The 23,953-nt window shown below is 40.8% G+C and overlaps 2 protein-coding genes across 3 annotated transcripts; one reads left to right on the top strand and one right to left on the bottom strand.

Annotated features, from left to right (window-relative positions):
* Positions 1 to 1,759: 1,759 nt before the first annotated feature.
* Positions 1,760 to 9,374, bottom strand: LOC146688321 (PRELI domain-containing protein 1, mitochondrial-like). 2 transcript variants are annotated; one of them, XM_085439787.1, is made up of 5 exons: positions 9,257 to 9,374; positions 7,934 to 8,159; positions 4,874 to 4,987; positions 2,706 to 2,784; positions 1,760 to 2,019 (listed from the first exon to the last, which is right to left on the bottom strand). In XM_085439787.1, exons 1-5 carry the CDS (start codon positions 9,346 to 9,348, stop codon positions 1,928 to 1,930), a joined length of 603 nt encoding a protein of 200 aa, XP_085295913.1. In that variant the 5' UTR covers positions 9,349 to 9,374; the 3' UTR covers positions 1,760 to 1,927. The 2 variants fall into 2 exon arrangements, with proteins under 2 accessions (XP_085295913.1, XP_085295914.1); XM_085439788.1 differs by having other exon boundaries at positions 1,760 to 2,015; positions 2,675 to 2,784; positions 9,257 to 9,362.
* A 3,582-nt stretch (positions 9,375 to 12,956) lies between these two features.
* Positions 12,957 to 23,309, top strand: LOC146688322 (uncharacterized). Its single transcript, XM_085440427.1, has 5 exons — positions 12,957 to 13,086; positions 13,236 to 13,487; positions 14,040 to 14,129; positions 14,301 to 14,554; positions 23,190 to 23,309. The coding sequence occupies exons 1-5, from the start codon at positions 12,957 to 12,959 to the stop codon at positions 23,307 to 23,309; spliced, it is 846 nt and encodes a 281-aa protein (XP_085296553.1).
* The last annotated feature ends 644 nt before the right edge of the window (positions 23,310 to 23,953 follow it).

A 23,953-nucleotide genomic window follows, 5' to 3' on the forward strand; every position in this document is an offset into this window, starting at 1 on the left:
TGTAAGAACCATGTAGAACCTTCAGCGTCAAGATGTGTGAATAGATATTATATAGAACACACAGGGAGTGGGCAGAAGTTTTAACACTGATGTCCCTCTTCTAGCCAACATGCAGGACAGTTTATATGGCCAAAATATCTTTTTGTAGCAGGCTGTAAATATCTTTATTTCTGTTGTAAAGTTTGACATTTTGCGTCTGTGGGAACTGACTCACTTTTGGTCACTTTTAGAACCAGTCTGAAGTGGATATTAGAGAAACTGCAGTGTTCAGTGCTTTAACATTAGCTTTATTTGTTAGCCCCAGAGGTTGATTTTGCATAATGCAGCTTGGCATGCTGCAATATTAACATACACCAGGTTACTGACAACCCTTTTTCAAGCCAAAACGGATAAGACTACATCTAAAACACAATATCCTCTTTAGCATGAGACAAAACAAAACTCAACTCTGACCTTCCCCTTGGTCTCAATGGGTTGGCCAATTATCCAGAACATAAATCTATTGGAATTTTAAGATCAGAGCCATACCACCAGAAAACAAACATCTACTCAAACTGGCATATGGATACTATGAAACATGCATTTCTACAACAGTCTGATTCTAAACTACCTGAATCTGATGTAAACCCGTTCCTATTGATAGAAAATCTCTTAAGACATTTACTGTGGGAGGTCCCAAAGAAATCCAAGATGACAATAATCATTCAGAGAATTCTACAAAATAAGACAAAACACTATTTCCATATAAAAATATAAAAACAAAGATAAGAAAAGTCAACGTAAACTTAAATTATTAACTTAATATCATGTTTACATTACATAACTGACAAATTACAAACTGCAAACTTAAAAAAAAAATTACTAAAACTTTAATAAGATGATTAAATCAGTCCCAAGGAATCCTGGGAATTATTGTAGTTCATTGCTCTGATTGGTGACTTTGAAAAGTAATCAGTATCAGCTAATGTGTCACCAATCAGAACTGAGGATGAGTGGATGCCCCACCGTTTTAGTGCTGCTCTTCAAACGAGCCATAGAGATTGAAAATGTGACGTCATTTAAGGGTAAAACCGCAAAGGATTCTGGGAATTCGTGGCAAGAGGTACTAGCGCACGCAGGCTTTCAATTGAAATCAGTTACACAGCGATAAAAAGAAACACAAAAAATGGAAAGAAGCTGTTGTATTATTAACTGCAATAGCCGGTCACATGACAGCCACGGGAAGCCGACGGGTAAAGCAGATAAAACAGGTTTTTTGGTTTTTTGTATCACTAATTGCCCAGTACGATTACAGCATACAATATTATTGTCACTGCTACATTTCTGTAATCCGTACCAGAAATTATTTCCACTACTAATTAATTACCATTGAGCTTAAAGGTCCTATTAATAAACGGTTAACGAATGTGTATTTATGAAGACAATTTGTGAGACTGGTAAACTTACCTTTGTTTGTACGATGGTCTTTCGTTCTACACGGTGCATTTCAAGGTCCTGTACCCATCCGTCGGTAAACTGTACCTGGGCTTGTTGCAGTGACCTGAAGTTACTAAACTTCATGAATGTATGCACTGGTGGTGGTGAAAGTTGGGCAGCACGCTAACGTCTTTTGTCCACTCTGTGTGCTCGTAAGGGTCTAACCCTTTCACTCCTTTGATTTTTTTCCACGTATCTTTTCTTTGCCTTTTCGTCGAGTCTGTCTTTGTACAGACCAGCATTGTTATCCTTCGTTTTGTACATACCTTTTTTGGGGGGCAAAGAAAAAGCAAGAAGGTATTGGAACCGGAGAATGAACGTTTTGCAGTGCTGCAAATACTTGCATTTGATGCGGTACTTGGATTGTTTTGCCACGAGTTCCCGGCATGCAATGCGCAAAAGTCACGTGGTCTGTCAATCTCTATTGTGGGCTTGTTGTTCCTACTGAGGTTCAGACAAACTGTTTGGGTTTCTGGTTGGGGGTCGGCGTGGCTTGTGGTGGGAGGGGCTTTTGCTTCTCTGATGACTCTCCCTGGTCACTAGCTGTGGATAAATAAAAGTAGAAAATGAGGAACTGTCACACTGATCTGAGCCCTGAAGTGAAAAATAAACTGAATATGAGCATAATGGAGCTGAAAATAGGTTTAAGGTTTAAAACAAGAAAAGAAAATGCACAGTTCTCATACCCGGAGTGTACCGTCGTCTTTTATATGCAATCTAAGGTTTAAGTTCTAATGACCGAAAATCAGGCTGATCTAAACTACATCTACATAAAAAAGTCAAAAGAGAAGACTCATATGACATTTGTTATTCATATTTTAATAAATAAAAAAAAATGTGAATCCTGTGACCAAATCTAAAAATCAATGAAAAATTTGACATCACTCTAAGCCACCACCAAAGGTGTGCAATACAGTAAATGTTGGTCTCAATCTGATACTAGATTGAGACCAACGTTTAATGAAATGCTCTAAAAGTTAAATTAGACAAAGATGATCAGAGAAAATAAAAACCATAGTTTTTAAATGATGATTTCCCTTTTTAAGAAAGAAAAAAACAGCGGTTTTGTGATAGGCTGACGTTTGTTTTCTTGGTTTTAACTGGATTTCTTTTTACAGTTTCAGGACTTTTGTACAAAAACACATAGCTTGTGGTAATTAAGCTTCAGGTTTTGGTGAAGCCCTCAGAGGTGAAATACAGATTTGTGTGTGCATGTATTTGTGACTTACTCTGTAGCTTGGAGAGAGAGTACTCCAGCCCTCTCATGGCTTTAGCTTGGTTACTTTTAAACCTGGCGAGACCGAATTCCTGGCGGAGAAAGACAAAGAATTAGTCAAAGATAAATACCCGCACCATACGTTAGCTGTATATAGATACTGACGAAGTGTCACATAGTTGGTATTGGTATCTTGGCTTGGCTTGAGAGCCAGGAGGTATTACTTCACAATGTTCTGAGTGTTTGCAGACAAGTCAGCATCTTCCATGCAAACTATGGGCGACAATGGACAATCTGATAAGAGACCAAACCAATCGCAGACAGAATTTTGGTGCAGCACCCTCTTTGCAACGAATTTCCCCAGCAACAACTCGCTAACTAGTCAGGGGTTTTATTTATGACCTGCATTGCCAAGGAGTAACCGAGATATTAGCTAAGCCAACATGAAGCTATGTAACAAGCATAACAACCCAACTGCAAAAATAATGGAATAAAATTATAATCGCAAACATGCAGAACATTAAGGCAAACTAAGCAGCCGTTATCAAGTTCGTGTTGACCACACCTCCAGCCATTACTGGGGATCTTTTATAGAGATTGAAAATGTGATGTCATTCTGGGGTAAAACCACAAAGGATTCTGGGAATTCGTGGCAAGAGGTACTAGCGCACGCATGCTTTCACATGAAAACAGTCACACAGGGATAAAAAGAAACACAAAAAATGGCGAGAAGCTGTTGTATTATTAACTGCAATAGCTGGTCGCATGACAGCCACGGGAAGCCGACGGGTAAAGAGATTGTTTATGGGATTACGTCATGGAAGAGAAATTGTTCAAGCCATGTTTCCGAAGTAACAAGAGCTGACGTATGGCCTGGATTGGAGCAATTTGAAGACCAAATATAACGTTTCAGAACACTCCAGCTCACATGTTAGTCTGCTCCAAGCATTTCCACAACAGTAAGTCTTCTGTTGTAGTTATTACGTAATTTATCATAACATAATTGGTGATGTAGGTTACAAGTAAGTCTTATATTGATTTGAATAGAATTCATTGCGCTATGCTGCTTTGTTCACTGTGGCTTTGCGGGCTAATGTTTGTTATGTTTTGTAGGAAAACCAATGCAAAATGCTGGAATGTGATCCAGACTGAGCACCCTCTATCAACCTGGATCATACTGAGTTTAAAGCTGCTACCACAGCCAGATTTGATCGGTTAAGAGAGAGCGAGATCAAAACAGCCACGAAAATCCCGCATATATGTGCCCAAGTGTTGTTTTCAAGCAATCAAGTGATGAATAACTGTTTTCTACTATGCTGGTTTCCAATGTTGTTGTTGTTGTTTTTTTGTTGTTGTTTTTTGCATTGTTGATTTGTTTTTTATTGAAGCAGCTAATAAAGCATAATGGAATACAATTTTGCCTCTTTCTTGTAAGATTCTATAATAGAATGAAACAATAATGCCAGTTATAAAGAAAGACAATAAATTGAATGAATTATGAAACACTTATTTTTTTTCTATTAGATCTGAAAATGTTGTGTAATACTACAACCTGAAACTACAAACAGATTTCGTTGGCCTGTACAGAAGAAAAAGGGAAAAAAAATGTAACAACAGCTGTGAAATGGAATAGTCCAAATCACCAAAAGTAAACTGGACCTGGGCTTGTTGCAGGGATCTGAAGTTAATAAACGTGAAGTGCATACACTCACACTTAGGACCATACAATAATAAATATGTCCGTGATGAAAGTTGGGCAGCACGCTAACGTCCTTACTCCACTCTGTATGCTCGTATGGGTCTGACCCTTTCAATCCTTTGATTTTTTCCTTGTCCTTTTTTTTTGCCTTTTCGTCAAGTCTGTCTTTGTACGGACCTGCCGTGTTGTCCGTCGTTTTGTACATAACTGTTTTTGGGGTAAATAAAATGCAATTAGGGATTAAAACCACAGAATTAATGATTACCGGTGCTGGAAATACTAGCGCTTGATGCAGTGTTTTGATTTTGTTGCCACGGGTACCCACAAAGCAATGCACGAAGGTCACGTGGTCTGTCAATCTCTATCAGAAATACACTAAGAGAAGCTGGTGTGTTCTTTATACTTTAAGTGATAGTAGGTTGAGTTTGGGTTTTGGTGGCCAATTTTCCCTAGGACTGAAACATTTGTATGTTTGTGTATACCTGTATGGGTCGACCCAGTCCATATACAGCTGTGGAGATCCAGGCCTCCCTCCTCAATTTGGTCCAAGATGGCTGACCATGGTTCTCTTCAAACAGACACCGCTCCACAACAGTCTTAGAGGCAGAGACGGTAGAAAATGTACAAAAAAGCCCGTTTTTACTCCAAACACAAACTGTTCAAGCACAGGAAAAAGTATTATATTCAACCCGGAGGGCGGTGCACTGTTGGACGGACCAATCGGAGTCTACGCTGCGGGACTGTTTTGATCACGCGGACTGGGAAATGTTTCACGTGGCTGCTAGGGACATTGATGAGTACACAGACTCAGTCTGTGGATTTATCAGGAAATGCGTGGAAGATGTCGTCCCATCCAGAACAGTTAAATCCATCCCAAATCAAAAACCCTGGATTAACGGAGATGTTCGCGCGGCACTGGCGGCACGGAGCACCGCCTTTGCCTCCGCGAACACATCGGACTACAAACACGCACATTACCAACTCCGGAAGACGATCAAAGCAGCCAAACGTGAGTACAGGGACAGGGTGGAGCAACAGTTTGACAACCCTCGGAGTATGTGGCAGGGACTAAACACGATCGCAGACTTTAGAGGGAAACCCAGCACACCGCAGACCACGGCCTCTCTGTGTGAGGATCTAAACGTATTCTACGCTAGATTCGACACAGCGAACACCATGAGACCGGACAGGGTGCGCACCGCGGATGACGTCAGTGCGCACACTGTGTCTGAGGAGGATGTGCGGAAGTGCTTCAGGAAGGTGAACGCACGCAAAGCTACAGGTCCGGACGAGATTCCCGGCCGCGTCCTCAAGTCATGCGCAGCTCAGCTGGCTGGAGTGTTCACGCACATCTTCAACCTTTCCCTCTCTCTGTCTGTAGTCCCAGCCTGCTTCAAAATGGCCACCATCGTCCCTGTACCCAAATCCTCCACCATCTCCTCATTGAACGACTGGCGACCTGTAGCCCTGACCCCCATCGTAAGCAAATGCTTCGAGAAGCTGGTCAGGGACTTCATCTGCTCTGCACTACCCGACTCACTGGACCCTCTACAGTTCGCATACTGCCACAACAGGTCCACTGATGATGCCATAGCCCTGACACTACATACTGCCCTGTCACACCTGGAGAAGAGAGACACGTATGTGAGAATGCTGTTTGTAGATTACAGCTCAGCATTCAATACCATCGTTCCCTCGAAGCTGGACAGGAAACTGCAGGATCTAGGACTGAGCAGCTCCCTCTGCAGCTGGATCCTTAGCTTCCTGTCTGACAGACGCCAAGTGGTCAGACTGGGCAGCATCACCTCATCCCCCACCACCTTCCTGCCTTCTTGGGACCTTTTTGTGCCACTGCTATGTGTTAAATGGCTGCCATTTCCACTGTGTTCAGTGGAATATAACCAAACTTGCCACAGGATAGTTTTTACCTGTCAATGTTAATATTCCAGTGTGAATTCCTTAAATCAGCCTAAAATGGCTGAGCAGCAGAAATCCCCACACCCATCACCCTGGGGACCATTTTCTGCCCATTGACTTCCATTATAAACGCTATTTTTCAACCCCAAATTATCATCATATGATTTTATTTTTTCTTCTTTTCTTGGATGTCAATGAAGACTCAGGGCCTTGAAGTTTTAATTTTTAAATTGCAAAAAAAATGCAAAAAAAATAATGGCAGGTCAAAATGTATGTTGGTGCCAATCTTTGGTCCATCTAAAGGCCTACTTATAATGACAATCACATATTACTTCAACTGGTTTTTTGTGGAAATATTTAGTTTCGTTTTTTGGTTTTTGGGGCTTATAACACAGGGCGCTCATGTAATAACACTGGGATTTGAAGGGTTAAAACAACGAAAATATAATTAAAACTTTACATGAATATTTCAGGGAGAAGTAGTTTTACAAGGTTGGCTAATTTAAAGTGGAATAAAATATGGATATATGGTCTTTTTATGGCGTGGCTGAGAATGGTCCCTAGGGTGATGGGTGTGAGTTTTTTAAAGGATGGCAGGAGGGTTAAGCAAATACAAGTAACTTGCAATAAATTACAGGCAGTAAGAAAGTAAACTATTACACTACGTCCACACCTACACGGGTATTTTTGAAAACGCAGCTGTTTCGTTGACACATAAACAGCATTTCGAATCACCGAAAACGGAGATTTTTTTAAAAACTCATTTTTTTCCGTTTACGTGTGGACGAGGAATACAGAGTTCGTCACGCAACGTCAAAGGTATGTGCCTTTTTTCACGTCACGCTGTGCGCACGTTATTGTTTACATGAGATGAATTGCAGAATGGCAGATAGAGACAAAATACTGTTAATCTTACTGTCTACAGGTTTTACACACTAACATATACAAACGCAGTTACTGTCCCTCCATTTAGAAAGGCAGAGGCGTCACGGTGTGATTATTTTACTGTATGTGTAATAATATTCAACATTGCTATCAATGCATTTTTCAAAAAATGCCTCTCTGTGCAAAATGGGTTTAAAAACATAAACAACTGTGGGATACTGTTTGTCCGTGATAGGGAGAGCACAGTGCTGCTCCCAACGCAGGGAAAACCAATCCTGCAGGGGAGACTTGTGCACTTGGCACTTGTGCAGGTGAAACCAAAGGGCAGATATGCTTCGCCAGATTTTCTAGTCTTTGGCTTAGAATGAAGTTGGTTTGGAAACATATTCAGCGATGCTTCATCTCCTGCTTTGCATTTCTGTGGGCGCCCTGTGCTAGCAGTGTCCAAGAGTTTTGTTTTCTCTCTCCCTCCCTTTTCATACCGCGCCCCCCCTGCAATGGCTCCACACTTTGGGAAGGTCTGCTCTATTACATCTATGACCATGATCTCATGCTTTCATGCTATTCACAGCTCGTGGCCATTTTCTGATTGGTTATCTCAAACTGCAAACTGCCCCATTCAAAGTGGGAGAAATCGCTTGATGACAATAAGACCATCAATCTGAACTCTATCCTATCTGTCATGGGGTGGGGGTGGGGGGGTTAATTAACCACAGTGATCTAATCAGAGCGCATCTCACCATCAGCGTGTTGTGGTTCAGGTTCCAGGTCTTGGTGATGAGCGTGTGGGCCTGAGGGTCCACGATAGAATCTTCCAGGACGTAGACCGCCCGAGCCATGTGCATGGGGAAGACCCGCTCCGCCCAGCCCGGCAGGCGGTTGGTCTTCGTCAGCAGTCGCCTGGACAGCAGGTGGTTGCTGGAGGTGACCTCGCGGTATAGGACATCTTCCGTGAGTACATGGGTGCTGGTACACCAAAACAGATCTATTTTTTTGAGAACACTCACACATTCTGTTTTTTTAAAATGTCTTTTATTGTTTAAAAAACTGAAGTTCTCCAAACAACACCCAGGGTCGATGCAGTCAAGATAAAAGCACGACAGTTTGGTCCACTTTGTCCATTGTCTGGAGAAAATGGACTAATGTGTTTTTTTTTTCTTTTATTGTACTAGATAATAAGGTGACATTTTTCACTGTTTTATAAGGGAAAAATATCAGATTCATTGATGAGAAATGACTTTGCATATTCACTGAAACAATCATTCATGGACTCATTCTGCTTCCTGGGTACCACCATTACCCAGGACCTGAAGTGGGAGCCCACCATCACCTCCGTCATCAAGAAAGCCCAGCAGAGGATGTACTTCCTGAGGCAGCTGAAGAAATTCAACCTGCCAACACGGACGATGATGCAATTCTACACCGCAATCATCGAGTCCATCCTCACCTCCTCCATCACCGTGTGGTACACTGGAGCCACTATCAGGGACAAACAGAGACTGCAGCGTGTTGTGCGCTCTGCTGAGAAGGTGATTGGCTGCAGACTCCCATCTTTGCAGGACCTGTACACCTCCAGGACACTGCGGCGTGCAGCTCGGATCTCAGCTGACCCTTCTCACCCTGGACACAGTCTGTTTGACCTGCTCCCCTCAGGCAGGAGGCTCCGGTCCATTCGCACCAGAACCTCTCGCCATAAGAACAGTTTCTTCCCCTCTGCTGTTGGACACATGAACAATAAACGTACGACTGTTCCCACCACTAACACATGACCCTACGCTGTGTTCACTGCATCATTCCATGTTTGGCACTGATCACCACCTGCACTCTTTCTACGTAGCACTTTTAATTCTTATTCTCATGTATATAGCTCATGTATATCTCATGCATATATCTTTCTACGTAGCACTTTTAATTCTTATTCTTACTTTTACTTTTTCATGTCTATTTAAGCGCAATTTATGACAGTATGTTTGCACTGAAGCACCGCAGCAATTTCCTAATGTTGTAAACCTGCTCAACATTTGGCAATAAAACCCTTTCTGATTCTGATTCTGATTAATTACCTGTATGGGTTTGGGTAGCGCTGCCAGAAGGCAGCCAGCACCTGATGCCACGGGCTCTTAATGTCCACCTCGCTGTGGAAATACCTCCCCATGTCGGCATGTACTAACAGAGCTCATTCAGCAGCTGCAGGAACAACATAAGAGACAAGTTATATATTTTTTAAATATATTTTGTATTTAGTGTCATGAGTTCCTCTTCATGTTTAAGTTTGTAGAATAAAATTCCTGTCCCGTTGGTATGAACACTCACTGAATTTGATCACGGCAAGCAAGAGAGGATAGGACAGTCGTGCCAAAGTCCCCATTAACAGGACATAGACAGCTGATTGTGCCTGCATTAGTGCCTGAAAATCCGGGTAGCTTTAAATTCTAACAGTGTGTTTAAATGACTTTAGTTTTCATACCACAAAAAGTTTTCAGACGCTAGTTTTCAGACACCAAATGAAAACCGTTGGGGTGAGCACGTTTCTAAATATGCAATTGTTAACAGTAGAATCTAAAGTTGCCACTTTAGTGAAGAAATGACTTTGCGTTGGCCGGGAATTGAACCCAGCTCAATTGCTTGGAAGGCAGCTATGCTAACCACTATACCACCAACACTCACATCAGCAGAGGGGAAAGTAGAGCAACTTATCCTGTGATTAACACAATACTAGTACTTCTATGCAATGCTTTTCGTCATAGCATTTGTTTACTGTAAAAACTGTTAGCTGCGACCGTTATTAGGTGTTGCTACAGCTCCGAGGCCAGCATTGCTAATCCCTTTGTTTTATAACCGCACTTCACCAGCGGGCTCAAGCTAGTTAGCTGTTTAACGCGGTCGCCGCTTCGTCATCGTCTTCTTTTTTTTTTATCTAAATGCTGAAGTCAGCGTCCGAGGTTGCTAGTACAAACACCCTCTACCGTAAACGTCGCAGTCTGTTGTAGCTGCTGAGGAAGCTAACAGCTTCGGCTAGCCAAGTAACGGACGTACATAAAGCGCGTGTTTCTCAAAGCCCGGCAGACTGTAAGGGAGCCGGCATGGATAAAACACAGAAGCGAGGCAGTTCGGGGGTTTCTTTGTAGCAGCTGCTTATTTGAGACAGAAACAAAGAAGAAAAAAAGTGGACCCAGGCGGTCATACGTGCACTTACCGCCTTTTTCCACCAGATGGCAGACTAGACAAGCAGAAATCAGGTCGCGCTGCTTGGTAAACGGTTCACGACTAAATCCACATGATCTGCAGACCGCATGAAGTTTGGAGGTCTGTGGCAACTCTGCAAAAATTTGGTGCCCTCTGTGCACTCACTCTGTCAATTTACATGATTTACATATTTTAGTCTAGGCAACCCAAAATGTGACGTTCACATATGTGGACGCCAGGTTCTAGGAGGTTAAAGAAGTCCAGATGCTTTTCCTTCCAAGCTCCTTAGATCACAATACAGTTTCTCTCAATCTTTTAAAGTGTAAATCTGTCTGTACTTGCTGGTACCACTTCTGTCTGTTGCACTTATTTACTCTAGGATGGGTGTCAGCTAACAGAAAAGGAGTAAATACTTTTTTCCATTGTTACAAAATAAAATAATAAATAAATAACTATACTGTACAGGCAAAAATATACTACAGACACTTTTCAGTTGTGAATTGAAGCAGGCCTGGTCAGATTTAGAGCAAATCTAAGTTTCAGGTGATATATCCACTTAGACTATGGTTTAAAGATCTAATGTTTAAGAGAATAAAGTTGTTATGATGAGATTGAGCAGTGATTGATCCCCTGGACTTGCTTGATACCCTGCACTTTCCACGGAATTCCTATCACATAAGCTGGCCCTGAAGACCTGCACTTCATGTTGTTGATGAAAAAAAGACAGTTGAAAAATGCAAGAAATGTTTAAGAAATTCTAAGATTTTTTTTTCTTGGGCAGCACGGTGGCACGGTGGTTAGCACTGTTGCCGCACAGCAAGAAGGTCCTGTGTTCAATTCCAACATCAGGCCGGGGTCTTTCTGTGTGGAGTTTGCATGTTCTCCCCGTGTTTGCGTGGGTTCTCTCTGGGTTCCGGCTTCCTCCCACCGTCCAAAGACATGCAGCTTGTGGGGATAGGTTAATTGGATAATCCAAATTACCACTTGGTGTGAATGTGCGAGTGAATGGTTGTCTGTCCCTGTGTGTTGGCCCTGCGACAGACTGGCGACCTGTCCAGGGTGTACCCCGCCTTGCGCCCTATGACAGCTGGGATAGGCTCCAGCGCCCCCCGTGACCCTGAAAAGGATAAGCGGATGGATGGATATTTTTTTTCTTTCGCAATCACTGTTTAAACATAACTACCAAAAGAGCTGTACAGGAAAGGAGTGTCTCCTGTCTGGTAAAATACCATGAATTCAGTCCAGGTTAAATGACTCAATAATATGGGCTGCACCCCATAAAGTAAAGCAAACTTATCTTGTAAAATTAGGGTGACCATATTTTGATTTCCATTTGATTTCCAAAAAAGAGAAGATTTGGCTTAGTCAAGAAAAACTTTAATAATACAATTGCTTAAAGAAAACTTTAACATATTTAAACGATAGGCTTTTACAAGTCAACAACTGCAAAAAAGAGGACGGTTGGTCACCCTAGTAAAATGGTGAAATATTATCCGTTCATCCATTCTCTTCTGCTTATCCAATGGGGAAATATTGTTTTTCTGAAAAATTCTCAATAAATTACTTAGTACAGTGGTCCCTCGTTTATCGGGATAGTTATGTTCTAAAATTAACCCGCAATAGGTGAAATCTGCGAAGTAGCCAACTTTATTTTTATACAATTATTATAGATGTTTTAAGGCTATAGAACCCCTCACAACACACTTTATACACTTTTCTCAGACAGGCATGAACATTTTCACACTTTTCTCTCTTGTTTAAACACTCTCAAAGTTCAAACCTTTGTAGAAAAATAAGTCCAGTATTATAGAATGAAACCAAAGAAACCCGCAGGTGACTTTGACGGTGCAAAATGTTTCATCGCCATTGTTGTGTTTGTTGGCGAGAAAACTTACAAACACACAGTACAGCACTTCAAAGCCACACTGGTAGTGATCAAAGATTTATTTAAACTTGACAAGCTGGACACATTCTGTAATGTACTGGAGACACGGCACGAGATTGATTGACAATGGTCACCCTGTACACCTCTGACTTCTGCTACAACTCTGAATTATGCCACATTCAGAAGTTTGCAGATGACACAGCCATCATGGGGTGTATCTGGGATGATCAGGAAGAGGAGTAGAGAAGTCTGGTGAGGAACCTTGTCGCGTGGAGTCACACAAACCACCTGCAACTCAACACCTCAAAGACTAACGGTGTGTTCACACCGAACGCGATGGACGCGAATAGAGCGTCAGGTTTACATGTAAAGTCAATGGAAAGGCGCGATGACGCGCGATTGCGGGTCCCGCGAAAATTCGGAAGCAGATTTGCGTCGTGAAAACGCCAAAACGCGTGAAACGCGCGTCAGTGTAGCGCGTCTGGCGCGTTTGACGCGCGAATAAAACCACGCGCGTCAGTTTTTGTGTTGCATTTTGTGCATACGCGCGTTTCGCGTCTACCGCTCGAGTTGGAAAAAGCTGAACTCGAGCGTCAAATCGCGCCGCGACAACCAATCAGGAGCCTGGTGACGTGGCTCTGACCTAGGTCAAAGGGGCAGATCCAGCCAAAGCCCTTCATTCTTCATTCAGTATGGAGGAAAAGCTAATCAGCGCTGTGGCTAACCACCCTGAGCTGTATGATGCCAGCTACTATTTTTACCGAGACAGGAATAAAAAGGACCTAGCTTGGAGACACATAAGTGAGGAGATCGGGCAACCTGGTAAGTTCATTCCTTCTTCTTTTTAATTTTCAGACTGACCCGATGAAGCCGCGCAAAAGCTAGCAAGCTAGCAAGCCTGCCTACTGTCCCGCGATTTTCCCACTGTTGTACAAATACCTTTCCGCTAACCAGATAATGCGTTTATTCAGAGGACATCTGCAGGAGAAAGTGGAAGAGCCTCAGGGACACCTATAATAAGGAGAAGAGGGCAGAGAAGGAGAAGAGGAGTGGGTCGGCAGCAGGATCGGGGAGGAGATGGAAGTTCTTCGCGGTCATGGGGTTTCTGGACCCCTTCCTCACCCCGCGGGAGACTAGCGGTAATATGGTGCGGACCGTGGAGAACTTCTCCCCCGAGGACCAGGGACAGCCCGAAGAGGCAGCAGGGGAGTGTCAGTCAGAAGGTATGTTTACAATGAATTAATGTAGGCAGTTAATTAATGCGTGTTGTCATACAGGAATATATTTTGTTTATTAATAAACAGTATACAGTAGTCCCGCTGTTCATCCGTCACTGCCTCGCCTTTTCGCTGATTTTGTTTTTATTGCACCGTACAGCATTGCATTCTGCAGCCCAAATGACAAATCTCCTCCGTGTCGTGTCTCCTGCGCTTGCCAAACTTATCATGTTTGGTTTTGATATCCATCATGTCCAATAGAAAAAAACAGCACAAAAACACTCTTAACTATGACCCTCATTCGGAAATATAAAACCTGCACCGGGGAGGGAAAAAGGCGCACAAAAGTGGCGCCGCAGACGGAGAAAAAGCGCGGCATAATACGTTTTAAAATCGACAAAGGTTTGCACTTTGAGAATCAACTTGTGAGAACTGTGACTACTGTTCATGTGCTGCAATAAATGAGAGACCACTGTATATAATAATAAGTATATAATAATATAATATTCTCTATGACTATTGTCTTCAACCTGTTAACATTTAATATTGTCTTGATAGAGTCAAGTAATCATGCAGCAGAGTCCTCCCATGTTGCTTCTCCTGACTCCCCAGTCCCTGGTCCCTCCACTCCTGCTGCTGCACCCACAGGTATGAACATCAAGCACTGATAGCTTTTTACTTGCTTGAATCCCCTTGTGATCACCTTTACTAAATATCTACAACCAATCTGTTCATATCCTGGTTTTCTTCAATTTTGAAAATGAAAATCTAGTAGCAGCCTTCTCATTTCTTTGTGGTGTTTTGTTCTGTGTTTTACAGGCCCACAGAGGAGGACAGCTCGAAGGCGGGCGAGGGAAGGGTCCCAGGACGGTCCATCGGCGGTGGAGCTGGCTATCCTGGAGACCCTAAAGAGGCCACGTCCGTCTGCAACTGAACATTTCCTCCTCAGCCTTGTTCCTGCTCTGGAGAGCATGCCGCCTCAGACACGAGAATTCGTGAAATTCCAAATTTATAAATCAGTTTATGAAAACAGCACAGCTGTGCTAAATTTGGAAACATTGGACCCTAATTGTGTGGATGCTTTAAGCATCCACACTATTGAGTTCCTCTTGGGACTTCCGCACACTTTTTGGCACTTAACTACTTCCACAATTTTCAGCCAATTTTCACCGTTCAAATTTTAAAATATTCTGCTATTTCTGCTAATTCCTGCTATGTCTTTTGGTATTTTTCACTATTATACTTTTTAAAATATTAAGCTTAATTAGTCCCATTGAAATGAATGGGAAACTTCTGCAATTCTGCTAAAATTTGCTTGTTTCTGAAACTTAACTACTTCCTCATATTTTCACGTAGAACAACCATTCAAACTTTAAAATGTTCTCAAATTATGGGGCTATTCAGGTATGATTCAGCTTTTTCAAATCTTTTACCGTTTTACCTTTATGCCTCTTAAAGTTTTCAGTTGCAAAATTGTGATTTTTCACAAAATACATGCGTTGTTATGGTTGCTATGCACTTGGCTTCCAGTGTGCCACTGAAGGTTTTGCAGTCTTCTCTTCATGTCCGAACAACTTCTTGCTACTTGCTCAATCTTCACTCAACTTCCACAAATTATACATCAAAACGTAGGTATTTTTGCTGGGTTTCCGAAAATGTCACTATCATTGTTGTGGTATTCATAGAACTTTCGCAAATCTCCTCAGACCAACACAATGTCGGAAAACTCTCCATATAAAGTGAATGGAGAGTTTGTTCAAAATCACCGCTGCATTTCTGTAATGAGAGGCATATTCGAATCGTCATATCGCCTTAACGAAGCAAAGTTAAGACATGAGGCTTGTCCCGGTATATCTTCAGACACTCGTGACGCTCACAATTCAAGAATTTCTTTCTCACGTATTACCGTTCTGAAATGAGTTGGACTTGTTTGAGGGTAGGAAATTCGTCCGTCGCTCAGATTTCTTCAGATTTCAAACTCTGGAAATGAACCACTTTTTTCTCTCGGCATAACTTTTTGTTGGATTTCCATAGAGACCTGAAAATTTCCATGACTGTTCACCAAAGCCTGCTGTCTCTTACGGTGAAAGAATGATATCGATACTCCAAATAGATTTCGAGTTACAAAGCGTTGTTTGAGGGCAAGTCAAGCCAGTTTTTGCTTCGCTCTACTCAGTTATGGTGCATTAGAAGTCAAATATCTTTAATAATTCACATTTTAATGATAAATTGTCAACACTGGAAGATTCCCCCATCTCTTCTGAACAAAACGGTGTAAGAATGACCGCTCTAGCCCCTACGGTTAGGAAATTATGGTCATTTGTTTGAGGGGAGTCGTCACTATGAGAAATAGGCTGCAATAATCCTGTGCCTCTCTGTGCTGCGTGTGTAAATAGATGCACCTGTTTTGGCGGGAAAAAGTACACAGGCTCTCTGATTGGTGGATTCAAATTCAGCAGCTCCCAGGCTGACCTAGAAACTTACTTCTCTCTCCCTGTGCATTTTTTTGCTGATTTTTTCATTTAACAAGTATATTTGAGGGACCCTCAGCATGTTCAGCATTTTTTCAGCTGTCCATTTTGCTTTTCCAATTTTTCTGTTTAACTTATTACTATTGTGCTAAATCATACTATTTCTGCTATTTTATAAGATTTGTGCAAAATATAGTATTTCTGCCAAATATAGTATTTCTGATTATTTATAGTTTTTCTACTAAATCATAGTACAGTATTTCTGCTTTTTATAGGATTTGTGCTAAAACATAGTATTTCTACTAAATGTAGTATTTATGCTTAATCATACTATTTCTGCTTTTCATAGAATTTGTGCCTAATATAGTATTTCTGCTAAATTACAGTATTTATGCTTTTTATACTATTTGTGCTAAAACATAGTATTTCTACTAAATGTAGTATTTATGCTTAATCATACTATTTCTGCTTTTTATAGGATTTGTGCCTAATATAGTATTTCTGCTTTTTATAGGATTTTTGCTCAAACATAGTATTTCTACTAAATGTAGTGTTTATGCTTAATCATACTATTTCTGCTTTTTATAGGATTTGTGCTTAATATAGTATTTCTGCTAAATTATAGTATTTCTGCTTTTTATAGTATTTGTGCTAAAACATAGTATTTCTACTAAATGTAGTGTTTATGCTTAATCATACTATTTCTGCTTTTTATAGGATTTGTGCTTAATATAGTATTTCTGCTAAATTATAGTATTTCTGCTTTTTATAGTATTTGTGCTAAAACATAGTATTTCTACTAAATGTAGTATTTATGCTTAATCATAGTATTTCTATATATTTCTGCCAGGTCCCCAGGCAGCCAATCCTCTGTGAGGACTGAGACATTCAAATTTTCAAATCAGGGCCTGCACGGCTTCCCAGCCAATCATATATGTGTCCTGAGGCATTCAAATTTGCATATTGGGGCCTTCATGGCTTCTAAGCCAGCCAATCATATCTGAGGGCTGAGGAATTCAAATCCACAAATCAGGGCCTGCACGGCTTCCCAGCCAGCCAATCATATATGTGGTCTGAGGCATTCAAATTTGCATATTGGGGAATTCGTGGCTTCTAAGTCAACAAGTCATCCATGTCATATATCTCTAAAAATTCATATTTTAATGATAAATTGTCAACACTTGAAGATTCCCCCATCTCTTCTGAACAAAACGGTGTAAGAATGACCGCTCTAGCCCCTACGGTTAGGAAATTATGGTCATTTGTTTGAGGGGAGTCGTCATTATGAGAAATAGACTGCAATCCGGTTGTTCAGTGATGACGCGACGAATCCTACTTCCGGGTCTAAAGTAGTCTGCGTTTAATATGGCATTTGTGTTGTTAACATGTTTAATGTTATGTATTTTCTTCTATTTGATCTCAAAAAGCTCCTAAAACAGTCAGCGATCACTGTTGACCTCCCTCGGCTTTTATTACCGCTAATCATTTATTTAAGCTCAGTTTTTAAAACCTTAGGATGTAACTACAGCCCAGCCCATGCAGCAGTATATGAATGACTAACCTCGTATTGTGGATGGATTATCTCAGTTGTTCTCCTGGCTGAAGTTTGGTCCGTTTACAGCATCCTGCCATGCAATTACATTTGTTCCTGACCACCGAGAACACTCACGGTAACTTTTATCAAGTGGAAAAAAAGTTAGCTTGTTTATATTATGCTAACATAGCTGTGTCGCTAGCGGTCACGTAGCACATCATTATATACCAGCTAGCCAAACTTCAGTAACCCTACAAACGTCACTGCTGTTTAGCTTTCTGTCTTCATTTATGTTGGAAGTGATAACAGAGCTGTACGTTTTAATTTGTTTCCAAAACCCCGCAGTCAGGACATGCTATATTGTATTTAGATAGAAGCTAGCGAGCTAACTCCCTGCTAACTTCTAACTCCGTTAAATGTCATAAATTCCGTTTTCATGGATGCCTGGATGTTAAACTCAATTGTTACACCTGGTAGAGCAGAGCGCTGATCATTTTATTAAAGATGAAAGACTTTAGACAGTTTTTCAACTCACAGTAATGCCATAGTGATCGTTTGATATATGGACCTGCAGCGGAGTTTAGACCCAGACACGGCTAGTGACGTCAGACTGAACAACCGGATAATCCTGTGTCTCTCTGTGCTGCGTGTGTAAATAGATGCACCTGTTTTGGCGGGAAAAAGTGCACAGGCTCTCTGATTGGTGGATTCAAATTCAGCAGCTCCATGGCTGACTGAGCTAGAAACTTACTTCTCTCTCCCTGTGTGAGTGAGTGTGTGTGTGTGTGTGTGTGTGTGTGTGTGTGTGTGTGTGTGTGTGTGACAGAGAGAGAGAGAGAGAGAGAGAGAGAGAGAGAGAAGGCCTTTTAATGGGATGATCTCATTCTAAGATTCAAATTCAATATATTTAGACTGGTTGACTGAATTGGATCTTGTGTGTGTGTCTCTCTGTGCATGTGTGTTTCCTTATGTGTACATATTTCTGATTGTGTGGCTGTTATATATTTTTTTTGCTGATTTTTTTCATTTAACAAGTATATTTGAGGGACCCTCAGCATGTTCAGCATTTTTTCAGCTGTCCATTTTGCTTTTCCAATTTTTCTGTTTAACTTATTACTATTGTGCTAAATCATACTATTTCTGCTATTTTATAAGATTTGTGCTTAATATACTATTTCTGCTTTTAATAGGATTTGTGCTTAATATAGTATTTCTGCTTTTTATAGGATTTGTGCTTAATATACTATTTCTGCTTTTTATAGGATTTGTGCTTAATATAGTATTTCTGCTAAATGTAGTATTTATGCTTAATCATACTATTTCTATATATTTCTGCCAGGCAGCCAATCCTCTGTGCGGACTCAGACACATATCACATATCAGGGCCTGCACGGCTTCCCAGCCAGCCAATCATGTCTGAGGTCTTCCGTTTCCTCTCTCGTCATATCTCAGCGACGGTTGTACAAAGAGCAATGAAAATCGCAGTCAAAGTACACCAAAGTCCGCTGATTCACCCAGTACAAGAATTATGCCTCTAGTCCACCTAGTTTTTGAGTTACACAACGTTTTGTAACTCCAAAAAACGGCATATTTCGCCTCTCACCGGGATCTAATTCTGACTGCTCATCACCCTGTTTTTCAAAACGGCTCCTCTCTTTCCCAGTGGCGCAGTTGGTAATGACACGGGTCTGCAAGCCAAAGATCGTGGGTTCGATTCCACCTTGGTCAACATGTTTTTTTCCCTACAAATTAATACACTGTCACAGACCAGTAATTCATATTCATCATTTATTACAATTCTGCAAACTTTTATGATTTTACCAGCTTTTCTAATATGGACCTCACATTCTTAACACTCCATGGCACAAATACTCTTCCCTTTAGGCTCTGTGTATGTGTGTGTGTGTATCAATATTTCTCCCATTTTAAAGTATTACTCCTCCATAATTGTATTTCTGTTAAATCAAAGTACTTTTACTACATCTTAGTACTTCTGCTCAATCATAGTATTTCTGCTAAATCATTGTTATTATGCTATATTGTAGTATTTCTGCTCAATCATACTATTTCTACTATATTATATTTTTCTTTCTAAATATAGCATTTCTGCTATATAATTGTATTTCTGCTATGTTATAATATTTGTGCTAAACCAGAGTATTTGTGCTTTATCATAGTATTTCTGCCAAATTATAATATTTGTGCTAAAACATAGTCTTAATTTAAAATTACAATATTCATAGTTCATCACAGTGTCTCTGGTAAATCACAGTATTTCTGCTATGTTGTACTATTTTTCTAAATCATAGTGTTTCTGTAATGCTTAAGTATTTTTGTCTAAATATATTCTTTCTGTTATCTTATACTATTTATCCTAAATTCTTGTATTTTTGAGAAGTTATGTTTCTGGTAAGTTACAATATTTCTGCTAAGTTCTGCTATGCTATTGTATTTCTGCCAAGTATTATGTTTCCTCTAAGATATTGCAGTTCTGCTAAGTTATTCCATTTTAGCAAAGTTCCTTTGCTTCTGCAAAGTTTTTACAATTTCTGCAACTTTTCAGCTTTTTCAGCTACTTTTTGCATACAGCTTCAGCTTTAAAGCATCCACACTGCATTTTCGCAGGAAATGCAAATTTTTCTAGTGATCAGTAGTTTTCTGATGAGGCAGCAGCTCTCCAGAGCAGAAACAATGTTCTTATGTTTATCCTCCTTCTCCCTGAGGCTCTTCCACTCCAAGCTGGGTCCTTTTTATTCCTGTCTGTCTGTAAATAGTTAGATTTCATATATTTATGTTATTTATGTCCTTTTGTTACTGAATTTATATATTTTATCAAATAAACATTTATAATGACAAATGTCTTTGTTCTACTACACAGCAAATATTGGCACCCGACTTGACAAAAGTAGAATTTATTTCATATTACACTAATAACAAAACATACTAATACAGTGGGATGCATAAGTTTGGGCAACATTGTGAAAAGTAATTATTTTCCTGTACAAATCGTTGGTTGTCACAATAAAAATTGTCAGTTAAATACATCATATAGGAGACACACAGTGATATTTGAGAAGTGAAATGCAGTTCACTGGATTTACAGAAAGTGTGCAATAACTGTTTAAACCAAATCAAGCAGGTGCATAAATTGGCAACACAAAAAAAGAGAAATAATATAAATATGTAGTGTATATCAATGTGTGTGTCTCCTATATGATATATGTAAGTGACATTTTTTACTGTAACAGCAATTCATACAGGAAAATAATGACTATTAATAAGGTTGCCCAAACTTTTGCACCACACTGTATACAGGAACATAGTGAAAACAAGTTGCAGAGTAAAAAGAGGTTAGTTTATTTTGGCGTAGAGCTCCATTTATTAAGAAAAATTTAAAAAGACAGGAACACTCTTTAGAGGTTTGTGGGTGGCTCTTAAAAGAGCCGTTGTGGGGAAGTCACTCAGACTTCAAACAGGCTACTCCTTTGGTTGCCAAGACACGGCTCCCTCTGCCGAGAAGTGAGCCATGAACTTCTCCCTCACCAGGACAGCCTCTGAACGTGATGGTCCTGAAGGAGTCCCCAGTGGCAAGGAACCTGGACAAAATTGTTTAAAATGAGTATTATGTGTACTGCAGTTACAAAATACATTATTGAAATTCCAAAATTACAAATTACAAAACATAAATCTTACATAAAACATTTTGTAATTATAAGGATAATTACATGATATATTTTAGATATAATCCAAAACAGTCTGCGGTGATTATATACAAATATTCAACTATCCCAGAATTAAACCAGGTCTAAATAAAAAAAAGGAGTGAGTATCACTACAAAGATTAACCCACATTGGTCCTAATACCAGTTTGATATCAGCAAACACCGAGAGCATACCTATGACACCACAGCCATGCTATCATTCAAACACTGATAACAGCATAAATCGAATTAAATCGGGACTTGATGAGACCGTCTGAGTATCACTAGGAATATTATCGGTAAACACCGACAGCATTCACTGTTAGCATAGCACATCCATGATAGCAGTGTATAAATGGATGGTTTAGCATATTAGCACAGGTATCAATAAAGGACTACCGTATTAAATACTTTTACTAACCTCAGGCAGACGGACAGGCGCTCTGCAGGTGGGATTGAGCGCCTGTAGTTGGTGTCTAGGCGGGCGATGCTGGAACCGACGAGGGAAAGCAGGTTCTCAAACTGGCCGACGGTGATAGCGCTGGAATCGGCCGTCATCCAGGCGCAGCTCCTGGAGCAAATGGTGAAACTCACCAAACTGCTCACGCCTCTGGAGGACCTGATGGACCCAGGTACGGCGAGGACGTCTTTTACGCTGCTGCTCTGCTCTCCACAGTAAATAGAGAAGGGAGACTCTCTCTTCAAGCGCTAGCTCGAAAGCTGCCATCTTGCAAAGATACCGGTCTGGCACAACTTCCTCCCACATTCCTCCCACATTTCCGGTTCACACGCGTCAAAATATGATATTTTGACGCGCGATGGATTTTTCTTGGACACGCGTTGAGACGCGAATGTACACGTGTCAATTTAGGGGCGTTTTATTCGCGTCCATCGCGTTCGGTGTGAACACACCGTAAGGAACTGGTTGTGGACTTCGGGAGGTCCAGAGAAGGTCCCCTGCCGGTTCAGATAGAGGGGGAGGAGGTGGAGGTGGTCAACAAGTACAAGTACCTCGGGCTGTGGGTGGACAACAAACTGGACTGGTCATGCAACACAGAGCACCTGTATAAAAACACCCAAAGCCGACTGTACTTCCTCAGGAGGCTGAGGTCTTTTAACATCTGCAGGAAGCTCCTGAGGATGTTTTACCAGTCAGTGGTTGCTGGAGTACTTTTCTATGCTGTGGTGTGCTGGGGGAGCAGCACAGCAAAGAAGGACTCATCCAGGCTGGAGAAACTGATCAGGAAGGCTAGCTCTGTGGTCGGCATGAAGCTGGACACTCTGGTGACAGTGGCAGAGAAAAGGACACTAAAAAAACTGCTGGACATTATGGACAATGCTGGGCATCCTCTGCACACGGCCATAAACAACCAGAGGAGTCTGTTCAGTGACAGGTTGCTTCTCCCAAAGACAAGAACCAACAGACTTAAAAACTCCTTTGTCCCACACGCCATCAGACTGTTTAACGCCTCTCTGGAGGGGAGAGGGAGGGGAAACAGGAGGACAAAGGAGGGGGGAACAACTAAGCTGTAGCGCCTCTTCACTTCACTGTGCAATACCTTTGTGCAATACTCTTGTTAATAGTCAACGGTGCAATAGACCTCAATACTTTAAATGTGCAATTCACTTGTATTTTTATTTTTATTCCTATTTATTCTATTTATCCCCTTCGTATATTTTATTTATATATCTCTGTATTTATATATGTGTGTGTGTGTGTGTGTGTGTGTGTGTATATATATATAATATTCTGCTCACGCTCTGTAACTTCTTTTTTTTTTTTTTTTTTTTTTCTTATCTTATCTTATCTCTCTCTTATCTGGTCTACAGCCAATCAGGATGCAGAACACAATGTGCTGAAAAAAAAAAAAGAAGAAGAAAAAGAAAAAACTACGGAGCCCTGCAAGGGACATGGGAGAACAAAAATGAAGATGAACTTTTGCGAGATTTCGCAAAAGTAACTCGGGATCTCGCAAACGTTTTGCGAGATCTCGCAAAATAGGCTGCATCCTTCAGAGGCTGCCAGCTTGAAGCTGACGACCCAGGCGACGAAGGCTGGCCCAATTCAAAGGCTGCTCCAAATGTGTCCTTTGTGGGCCAGCCTTTTCAGGCGAGAATCTAGCTGTGTACACTTCAAATATCTGCTTGTTTTATCAAGACATCATATATTTGCAAAGGTGCTCCAACGTTTTTGGAGATGTCTGTTACCCACCAGTTTGAAGTTTTGCGAGATCTCGCAAAAGTTCATCTTCATTTCTTTTCTCCCATGTCCCCTGCGGGGCTCAGTAAAAAACAAAGCATGCAAAATTTCATGCGAAACAGCAAGGCAGCGAAAGGTGAAACGTGTTATAGTGAGGGACCACTGTATTGAAAAATTAATTACAGTATAATTTGTTTCTCCTTTCCTGTAAAATACCTACAATTTAGGCCCTATTTAAAATTATTTATGCAGTACTTGAATGTAGTTAAATAAGAGTTATCCTCTTATTCGAGTGTACCTATTTTGCCTGGTGATTTTGTGTCATTATACACATTAGACAAAGAAATTTAGAACCAAATTTTACATTTCATACTGGTGTTTACTATATTATACTATGTGTCTGTATCAAGTATCAGTGTCTCCTTTGTCTCCTTCTTCTTGGCTTGGTAACATGTAACAACTGAACATGTTGGCATTTTACAATTATCCCCTCTTTCTGTCAGCATTATAGATTCAGCTGTGTTGTAAAGTTAATAGGCTAAATAGGATAAGTGATGTGTCCTAAA

Source organism: Copadichromis virginalis, linkage group LG18 (assembly GCF_057382275.1).
Source record: "Copadichromis virginalis isolate Kocher_CV1m ecotype Utaka linkage group LG18, C_Virginalis_male_GT1.1, whole genome shotgun sequence".
In the NCBI taxonomy this organism is placed as follows: Eukaryota; Metazoa; Chordata; class Actinopteri; order Cichliformes; family Cichlidae; genus Copadichromis; species Copadichromis virginalis.